At 41.3% G+C, this 10,710-nt stretch overlaps 1 protein-coding gene across 1 annotated transcript; it reads right to left on the reverse strand.

Moving 5' to 3' along the window:
• Positions 1–1,628: 1,628 nt before the first annotated feature.
• On the reverse strand, positions 1,629–10,434 carry LOC115792666 (transmembrane protein 47-like). The gene is made up of 3 exons (XM_030747292.1): positions 10,092–10,434; positions 6,476–6,616; positions 1,629–2,706 (listed from the first exon to the last, which is right to left on the reverse strand). Exons 1-3 carry the CDS (start codon positions 10,306–10,308, stop codon positions 2,525–2,527), a joined length of 540 nt encoding a protein of 179 aa, XP_030603152.1. The 5' UTR covers positions 10,309–10,434; the 3' UTR covers positions 1,629–2,524.
• Between the last annotated feature and the right edge of the window lie 276 nt (positions 10,435–10,710).

The raw sequence follows: 10,710 nt of genomic DNA on the forward strand, positions 1-10,710 counted from the left end.
TAATCTGACCCCCAGGCTCAGTAACTGGAATCTGTCCCTGCATGGTAAAAGTGTGCAGGGCCTGGCTGGTTGCTGCACCCAGGGGCCAGGCTACTCTCCACGGGACAGATTATCTTCAAAGCAGTTGCAGTCAAACCCACACAAACAAATGTGATCCCCGTGGCTTCGGTAAACTGAGTCTGCATGTGGATATTCCTTTATTTATTGGACTAATTTAGCTGTGCTGTAAATGATTCAAACCCTTGCGGGTTTCAAGTCAGTCTTGAGAAGTGAGTGGGGTTTTCTTAAAACAATTTATTAATTAATAAAGGGGTAAAACTCTGTAAAATCTATTGCACCTTATTTATTTTTGCATAAATGTTTCTAATCAGCATTATGCCTAACCATGCCTCAATATGACCCTCCTAACTCTGCAGCCCCAGATATCAGCATGACCACTAGGTGGGGCAAGATGATTAAGATTGAAACGATGGTTAACCATAATCCTTATGAAAATGCAGCAAATGTAGGGGACAATTTAATATCTGGCACTTACGGTTACAAAGAGAGAGAGAGATTTTATTTTCTGGTGCCCAGACCTATTTACTTTACAGAAGCATGTTTTGCAAGAACAGCAACTGTGTGGGTGGAGTGCAGAGCATAAAGACCTACTGGCATTTCAACTTCTGACCTCAAACCTCTAAAACAAGTTGAGTGCATATTTCAGAACCACCTCCTCCCAAAGCAAAGGAAACTTGATCTAGGAGGTAAACATGCCTGCCATCTGGAACAACTGAAATATTGTGGGTGCATATCTTACAGTAATGTTTTAAAATATTCTTAAAACATAGCAATTTTTTTTTTAAACAAGTGTCCTGAGTCAATATTTCACTTGCTCAGCATCGAGTGCCTCTTTGCCCTACTGGCTCTACTGCCAAAACTGTTCTTAGTTAAAATAAACTTTTGACTAAAGAAAAAAAAAAAGCTTTACATGAATGATGGACAGATATTTTAGAAATTGTGCATGTCCTCTCCTTCAGCCTGGCATATAACCACCTCACCTTTTAACCTGTACATCACATGCCAAAGATTCCTGGGAGTTAATGAGACAAGGACAAATCTTCCACCCTCACAGCTTACAGGAGCAAAATATCAGCTTTGCATGATGCAACGATTTGGATCTTTTCCCCCTCAGAGCTGTTGATTGTGGTATGCGAGCTGTCCACAGCTGGGGAGTTTTCATGCTGCTGCAGCTGTGGAGTATGTTTATCCATTTTTCTGGTGTCTTTAAGCAGCTGTTGCAGTTTGTTTTCTGCAGGGTGACGGAGACTGTTCAAGTGGGGCGGTGCCTTCTGTTTTGAGAAATAACAGGGCTTCTTTAACTTTCTTTTCATAAGCACAAACAGCATGAATGCATTCACTGTTAGATACACCTAATAAAATAAAAATTATTAAGCTTTTCCGGACAAAACTGCACATCTGGAAGCCTTCAAGCGCATCGCCTATTATTAGTAAAATAACAAAGAGTGGAAATGTCTCGCCTGTTGCAAGTCCACTCCGAGACAACTGTAAATGTAATTGCAAAAATGCATCTCATGGACAGAAATGCAATGCTAAAAGCTACCCATGTCTCCACCAGTGATTGATGTCTTCACATACATGTAACCTGGTGGCGCCTCTTTAAATAGCAGGAGGCGTTTTCCACTGAGGAATGTGTGCTCTGGATAATGAAAGTGGTTTGCATTTTTGTCCCCCTGCTGTCAAAAAAAGGGGGCACTCATCGTGGTTCCGTCTTAAAATCAGTCACAGGTCAGCGTGAGAGCTGCTGGTGTCCGCATGTCATTTCATGGTACTGAAAGCAACAATTTTTCACTTCAAATGCTCCCAAAACTACAGTTATTTATTCAGAATTCTTCATGTAGAAATATTTTATACACATTTACATTTGAGACAAACTGGTGTGATTATTAAAAAAACAAAACAATAAAATAAAAGTATGAACACTCAATAGCATATCTCAAAGCTGAGTAATTTACAGTTATTAGATATGTTTTGCCTAACACATGGGAGGAGGTGAGGTTTTCAATATTTATAAAGTGTAAAATTATGCCATAAATAAACTGACAAGCAGCTTAACCTCATGAAAAGCTACGAAAAAAGGAAATGTGATAAGTCAGTCCCATTAAATATTCAACCACTGCACATTCAGGTCTGTGAGGATCTACTCTCCTGTTTCTCTCTAACAATAGAGATTTAGTGGAAGCGTCCAGTGTCGGTGGCTCGAGCGTGTCCAGAAAGCTCTCTGCGCTTTAGTTTTGCCACCTCGCCCCCGATACCAGCTGGGCTGGGAGACCTACTGACTGCATGGACAGTGGAGTGGGGGGTGGGGGGGCAATCTAGTCCTACAGCCCTGGCCTAAATTAGGCCTTCACAACCTACCTAAAAATAACAGTGAGAAAAACACAGCAAGGGAAATGGACACATAGGCTCTGTGCTCTTCTATGCTTATGTATCTCCAGCAGAGCAGCGGGGGTTCAAAAAGAGTTCAGTACATCGCATCCTCATACATGTCCGTCCGCAGGCAAAAGAGGATTCCTCCACCCAGCATGAAGATGGTGGCCCCCCAGCCGAGCCCATAGCCCCAGTTGAACTCGTGATAAGTCTGCAGGACTGTTCCATCGATGAACTTAATCGGGTAGAGGACCAGAGCGCAGGCCTGCAGAACCACTAAAACCAGAGAGAACCATGAGACACTGTTTCATTAAAACCTTCTTTTTTTGAATTACTGCTGTGATGGGTCCCAAGTTTGAACTGGTAGTGACAAAAAAAAAAAAAAATTGTTCTCTGACCAAATGATTAATCAACTAACTGAGAAAACCAACTGCAGATTAATCAGTATTGAAAATAATCCTCCATTGCTACCATCAAAATATCACTACAGCGACCTCCAGTACCATTAAAATAAACAACGCTACATGCACTGCACTTCAGATTAACCCTCCTATTCTATTTTTTCATTTCGTAACTACTTTGTGCTTTCAGAAAGTGCAAGATATTTAGTTTTACCAGAATTCATGATTCAAGTCAAAAACATGGCATTAAAGGGCTTGCTCGAGCTGAAACCCAAATCTGACAGCTGAGAGGTGCCTGTACAGGCAAAGGTTATTTGTAAAAAGAGGCTTAAGTGTAAGCAGCGAGGAGACAGGCTGTATAGGTAAGCAGAGACTGGTTATATAAAGTGATTATCTTCTTCAAGTCTTCCTCTCTGTTCCTTGAGTTTATTTTGTAACAGATGTAACATGAATAACTATAATAACTATTTCTGCTTGTGTTGGTACCACATAGTTGTTTATTCCGTCCACCTTTACCTGAAATAGTTTCCGTATATCTAGCATCGATGCATGTACAACAAGAAAGAACTTTTTATAGCACTCGCCCACCAGGCGACGATCAAAAAGTGCTTTAAGAAGACAAAAAAAACGTGTTAGAGCGTTGATGTGCTTCTCTGTTTTCCCTCCAGTCTGACATCTCCATAAATAGAAGCTTTTTGAGGAGAACGATCTTTATGTGACACCCCTCCCTGTGGGTTTCTTGCTCACTGGGAAGTGGAGGCTTTTTGAAGTGGCCTGTCTTTAATTCCCTCAGAGTGATTGACGTTAACGGCAGATTCTGCTTTTAAACTAGAACCAGTATCCAGCTCTCTCCCTCTTTATTTGTTCTTTGTGGTGGGGGGTGGGGGCTGAAATGTGGAACAATCATTTTTATTCTTTTCATCTCAATGAGACGCGAGGTATCACACAAGGAAACTGCTTTATTGGTCATGCTGCCGTGAATCATTTTTCCTTTGCATCACTCAGGACGTCAGGGTTTTAAAATGTACTGTGTGTACGGTTCTTTTTCACGCATGCTAGGTGACGCCTGAGGAAAGGTCTTTGTGCGAGTATGACTCCGCCTTTCCTTCCTAGGGGAAGTAGCAGTGGGTGTGAAGGAGGAATGGCTGTAGCCTGAGACTGTGGTGCTGCTGATGGAGCCCAGACTGAGCCTGTACCCTGCTGAGGTCATATTTCTGGACAGAAAATAAATACCTCACAGTCAAGCCAAGGGGCATTTAACAGTCCAGCCCTTCTGCTGTTGCTCCGCTGAGGACTGCGTGCCTGTAGGGCAGCCGTATTCTTGCCAGGCTCTTAAAGCTATTACACACAGGAAAGGATAACGCAGCATTCCCGAGCTTTTCCGTCAGTGGCAAACAGTCAAAGCCACAGTCATTAAGTTGACCACAGTGGTCCTTTGTGAGTGAGGTTTCAGATACAAAATAAGACAAAGATCCCTTACAGTCCTCCTTCAGTGGTACACGGTTATCTTACACTATACACTATTTGTACTAACAACAGAAACCTTGGGCTTTTGTGTGGATTTATGAATAATATAAACTTAATAAATAATAATAAATAAACTTAATGTCTTTCCACATATCATGAGTTTGAAACAGTGGACACACCAGAGGGAAACTGGAGCTGAGGACGATCATCTACTGTACTTCATCTTTCCTTTAAAGAGTTTGACATTTTCGCTGAGCGTCTCGGTTACTTTAAAGGTTGATGCCACTCTTGTTTCTACACTTGCTGTGAATCTGCTGCTGGCCGGGTTAGTTCATCACAGAGGCTGTAACAAGAGGAAACGGGTAACAAAATCCACCTACCAGCTGATTTAAAGCCAATTTAAAAACGGTAGCATGCCTTATTTGTTTAATCTTGGAAAAGAGAAAACTGAAGTGCTGCTTTTACTGAAAGGTCTGTGTGCCAAGCACAACCCCAGTTCCAAAAAAGTTGGGATGCTGTGTAAAATGTAAATAAGAACAGAATGCAATGATTTGCAAATCTTGTCAACCCATTTTAGTCACAATAGAAGATATATCAAATGTTTCAACTGAGACATTTTACTGTTTAATGAAAAATATCATTTTGAATTTGATGGCAGCAACAAGTTTCCAAAAAGTTTGGACGAGGGCAACAAAAGGCTGAAAAGTTAAAAGCTAGTGGTACGAAAATAGAAGCTGGAGGAACAGAGAGAGGCAGATTTTTTTTTTTTTCTTTTTCAGAAGTAAAGATGGGCAGAGCTTCACCAATCTGCAAGAAACCGTGTCTACAAATTGTGGAACAATTTCAGGATAATGTCCCTCAATGTAAAATTGTGAAGATTTTGAATACTTCATCATCTGCGGTACATAATGTCATCAAAAGCTTGCAAGAATCTGAAGAAATCACTGTGTGCAAGGGACAAAACTTGAAATTCTTTTTGGAAAACATGGACGTTGCATCCTCTGGACTAAAGGCTAGAGACCATCCATCTTTTTGTCAGCGCTCGGTTCAGAAGCCTGCATCTCTGATGGTATGACAACATGCACATTTGAAAGGGGACCATCAATGCTGACAGCAGCTAGAATCCAATATCAGACAAGAACAGGACAACATTCCTCTCCCAAAAGTCCAGCAGCCGCTCACCTCGGTTCCCAGATGTTTACAGGCTGTTGTTAGAAGGAGAGGGGATGCTACGCAGTGGTAAAAATGGCCCCGTCCCAACTTTTTTAAGACGTGTTCCTGCCAACAAATTCAAACTGACCTTATTTTTTTCTTAACATGGTACATTTTCTCAGCTTAAATATTTGATCTGTTCTCTTCATTATATTACAAATAAAATTCATGTTTTTGAGGTCTGCAAAAACATTGCATTCTGTTTTTAAATGACATTTTACACAGCGTCCAAACTTTTCTGCAACTGGGGCTGTAGATTTCTTAAAATGTGACAGTTATGACTTTAAGTTTGGTCTACAGAGTGTCGTCTGCTTCTTATATAATTTTATTCTGCAAACTGGAACAACATGAACTTGGCATGAGCTAAGTAGGAGAAAGTGGCTGGTGTTTCATCACTGTTTTTAGAGTAGAGTAAGCACGACCTATGAGTCGGTTATTTCAGTGCCTGTATAGCATTTGGAGCAATATGCTCCGACCACTCATTTTAATTATATGTTTGTTTGTTTTTTAATTTATATTCCATCTCATCAGTGTAAGAGTTTAGTTTTACCCCGAGGGCCCTTCTTACAAAGCATGCAAGAAGCAGCAGTCCAACTATGAGGCAGTTATGGGCGAGGAGTCTGTGGTGGCTTTTTTTTTTTTCCTCTCAGCGACTTCACTTTGTTGGTAAGTCTGCAAACTCTGTGGCTGCTTTTTCTTGGCACACGAGCCTGCAGGTCTCCAGAGGCAATACCACAGAGAAAACAAGCTCAGCCAGCAAGGCTCACTCGGCTGTGTCTTTCCTTCTGCATGCTTCTATTTAATGTGAGCAGTGGAACACAAAAACACACGACATATGGAAACTATTGCAGCGTTAGCAAAAATGCACAACCTTGATAGACTGGATTATTGTTCATACATTGTTTAAATTTTTTTAAAAAAAAAGAGCAGATGCTCCAAGAAATTGTGTGGGAAAGGAGACGTACCTGCAGTGAAGAGGAATACTGCCACGGTGCGGTAGTGCTGTCTTTGTGTTCCCCTGCAGAGAGAAATAAGGGCCACTAAAAAGGCCACCAGAGTTGCGGCGGCACCGACACCTAGCAACACCAGGGTGGCGATCTGCCAGTCTGCAAGAACAGGACACATGCAGGTTAAAGAGGAGCACCCGACTCATCAACAAAGGCTTGATTCACAGGCGAGCGCTGCTGAATTGAACCGCTGTGTTGACAAACACAAAACAAGAGCTAATCCTACAGAGAGAGACCTGAATGAAGCCATCAGGCCTGCATCAGGAATACAACCCATGAGAATGTAATTAGTCTCTCAAAACTCACAGGAACTAGGATTAAATACAAAATGCAAGCCTGAAACTCACATTAAAGCAAGTTATTTAATCTTAGTTGCCCTACTGGTTGGCTATATTGGGATTATATTTTGGCCTATTTTTCTAGCTGTTTATATTGTTTTTATAACTGTCTTTTTTGCATGACAATAAACTACATTGTTAGCCTTAAGATAACTTCTGGGACTCAAAAATCAGGTCAATGCAGAAATGCCAAAAACTGCAAACCAATAGACTGTGTTAAAATGCTCAACTTTACAAAAGTAACACACCTGTTTTTAAAGGCTTCAAATTAGGGGTGAGGTGGATTTAACTGACAGGTAGATGCTGGTGGCTGCAGACTCCGCCTGACTGCCAAGAAGCACCTCAGCTAACTCCAGTCACTGAGCTGTATGGTTAATTGTACCAACAGCACATCCAAGACGCCCATGCTCTGATTTTAATTTGTATGTTATTTAGCATCAATTAGCAGGAATCTGTCTGTGTGATGCACCCAAACGGTGTATGGATGCAGTTTGTACACAAAACTTCTAGTATCAGCTGATAACTTTGCACTCCACCCTCTCTTCTAAAAGTGGTCCGTTCTGGTTCCAAAAAACTAGGTCGATACAACCCCAGTGCTGTGGGATGCTGTGTAAATCTCATAAACCCATATTTTATTTACAATAAAACACAGAAAACATATCAAATGTTGGGACAGGGCCATGTTTAATACTGTGTAGGTCCATAAACATCTGGGAACAGAGCAGACCCAAACGTTGGTCATTTTAAATGAGCTTTGGCTCAGTGATTTCAGTGATGACACAATCATCTGATTTTAATGCTGAGCATGGGCATCCAGTATTGGTTTCCAGCTTTGTCCTTTGTGTACAGAAATTCTTCCAGATTTGCAGAATCTTTTGAGGATATTATGAACTGCAGATGATGAGATATTCAACATCTTCACAACTCTACATTGAGAAACATCATTCTGAAATTTTCCCCCAATTTGTAGATGCAGCTTATTGTAGATTTGTTGAACTTCTGCCCATTTTAATTTCTGAGAAACTCTGCCTCTCTAAGATGCTCTTTTCATACCCAGTCATGTTGCTGACCTGTTGCCAATTAACCTGATTAGTTGCAAAACGTTCCTCCATCTGTTTCTTTTTAGTACCACTTACTCTTCCAGCCTTTTGTTGCCCGCGTCCCAACTTTTTCGAGACGTGTTGTTGCCATCAAATTCACAATGAGCTGATATTTTTCATGAAAAGTCTCATATATGTTTTTTTTTTTTATATGCTCTTACTAATAAAACATGGGTTTATGAGATCTGCAAATGATTGCATTCTGTCTTTATTTACATTTTGCACAGCATCCCAACTTTCTTGGAACTGGGTTTGCAATCTAAACTTCACAAATCAATGGATGACATGGTGGTGGCTACATCCATGTTTTATTTAGATTACAGTCTATGGTTTTGTACTGCTGCCTTGGAGGTTTTGGTTGATGAAACAAGAGTTTCTGATTGTGAATGCCAGCTTTTTCCATCTTGTTGCAGCCACAGTGGCTTTCTTTAATCCCACATTTACTCGATATATTCCAAACAAACTGCTCGTGTTGGAAAAATAAAACTAACTGCTTCCTGCGCGTCACATTCTTTCCTGGACAGACCTCCACGACACTCGGCTTTTAAAAGCAGCACACGGCCTTTTTTGAACTGAGCTTAACTCTATTCAAGCAAAGTGTTGGTGCAGAGTCTGATGGCAGCAACATATTCAGTAGAAAATCTTTTATTCTTCTGCTCGACCTTGATTGTACATTCTCTCTTTGATGCCCCGCTCTACCTTAAAGAACTAGACTCGAAAGGAGAATTTGCATGTGGTTAACGAGCTCAGCGAACAATTTTCACTGGGTGTGTCTCTCCCTGAGCTTCTGGTTCATTTGTCGTCAGATGGTAAAATTTGATTTTTCAGAGACTGTTAGTGAAAAAAAACAAAAATTGTTTTAATTAGATGAAATAGATGATGTGAGAGTCTTTGTATGAGCATGAGAGTGCATGCCTAATTGGTCTGTTTCGCCACTGGGTGAACTGCACCTTTAACCTCAACACACCCATCCATTGTTGTTTTTAATGAGCTCTGCAGACACCCAACACAACAAACCTCAATCTTATTCACCCCAACACATTCCACAGTATCAAAGAGAGCTCAGTCACATCGAGGGTATGTGTGCTACGTCCTGTGAAAAATGACCAACAGCTATAATCTAAAGTATTTTAAACGCGTCTGAGCTGCAAAATGAGGAAACTATTCAATGCTGCGCTCTGTTTCTATCCCTGAAGTCTAACTTTATTTGTTCACATGGCAACAGTCAGCAACTGTATGTTTAATAGAGATTAAAGCTCCAGCTAATAACCTTACTGTACAGGACAAAAGTCAAGTGTTCCCAAATCTGTTACATTTAAAGCGGATTTGCTTCCCTGGTGGGGGGTCGGGGTGGGGGGTTTCACTCCTGCCATGGCTTTTCTGCTCGACAAAAGACGACCTAGGGGGTCCCGGCTTGGTGAGGACGATGAAGGGGGGAAGATGCTGAATGCACCTCTTCAAATCCACTAAAAGCCTTCTGCTTGCTGGGGCGGGTTAACTCTTTGCGTACCAGAGGGATTATGTATAGGTTTCTATAGCATTCACCACCCTCTCCCACCTCACACACACACACACACACACACACACACACACACACACACACACACACACACACACCTACGCACAGATACTTTAAAAATAAAGTTAAAGCATTAGAAAACACAGAGCACCAGCCCTTTGTCACAAAGTCAACATGGTTTCAATCAGGTGTGGCTGGGTGAGCATCACAGCGTCTCACAGTGAAACCACGTCACTGATCTGGTATGAAGAGAGGAAATTTATCAGCAGCATAAGAAGTCTGAATTCCTCAGATACTGACCAGCAGCCGACTAAAACAAAGTCTGCCCAGAGGATGGTGGTCAGAGCTTCTAGTATTCTCTTTGTTTATTTCAAAACAAGCTGCTCCTGATAACTCGTGTAAATAAATAAATAAATAAAATAAACCATACACAACTTGGATGCTATGACATACTTGCTCACTCAGTAATCACATCACATCACTAAAAACACCCTTTAGACTGTACAACAACACAAACTTATTTGTGCTTTTTTTTTTTTTTATAAATTGTCTTTATCTTCAACAAACAAAACAGCATCCTGACTCCAAGAACAACAACCACAACACTGCTTCCCTACCAGATGTGAGGGTGGAAAAGCAGCTCCACTGAGCGTCCTCCGTCGGATGCCGCGGCTCGGACTGGGAGCACGACTCCCAGAGAGACAGGGAGAAATGCTCCGCGGTGACCCAGGCTGGACTGAGCAGAGCCACCACGTCCAAGCACAGTGCCAGGAAGACGCACAGCAGCGCGATGAGCTTGAAGGGTCGGAACACGTACACCTCGTTCACGGACATCTTCTCTTCACGGGATACACGGCAGCACGTCGGTCACAGTCGATTAAACTCGCTGGAGGCTCGTGTGCTTCTTCTCCCACCATAGCCTTCAGCGCTCCGCGTGTGTCCAGCTGCAGCAGTTTCACAGGAGACATCCGGTTACATCAGCTTTTCAAAATAATCGTTCTTCTGAAGTCATAAATATTATATTATATTATATTATATTATATTATATTATATTATATTATATTATATTATATTGGGTTTTTAATCACTGAGCAACAATTTACTAATAATGAGCCCAGTTATCTGTGAATTTTAATTTTATTGACGACATAACAGTATTTTTGCTACAATACTGTAGCAAAAATATTGCTACATTTAGCAATAATGCCGATTAAACAATATGTTTAATCGGCATTA

The sequence above is a fragment of the Archocentrus centrarchus genome, chromosome 14 (genome assembly GCF_007364275.1).
Source record: "Archocentrus centrarchus isolate MPI-CPG fArcCen1 chromosome 14, fArcCen1, whole genome shotgun sequence".
NCBI lineage: Eukaryota > Metazoa > Chordata > Actinopteri > Cichliformes > Cichlidae > Archocentrus > Archocentrus centrarchus.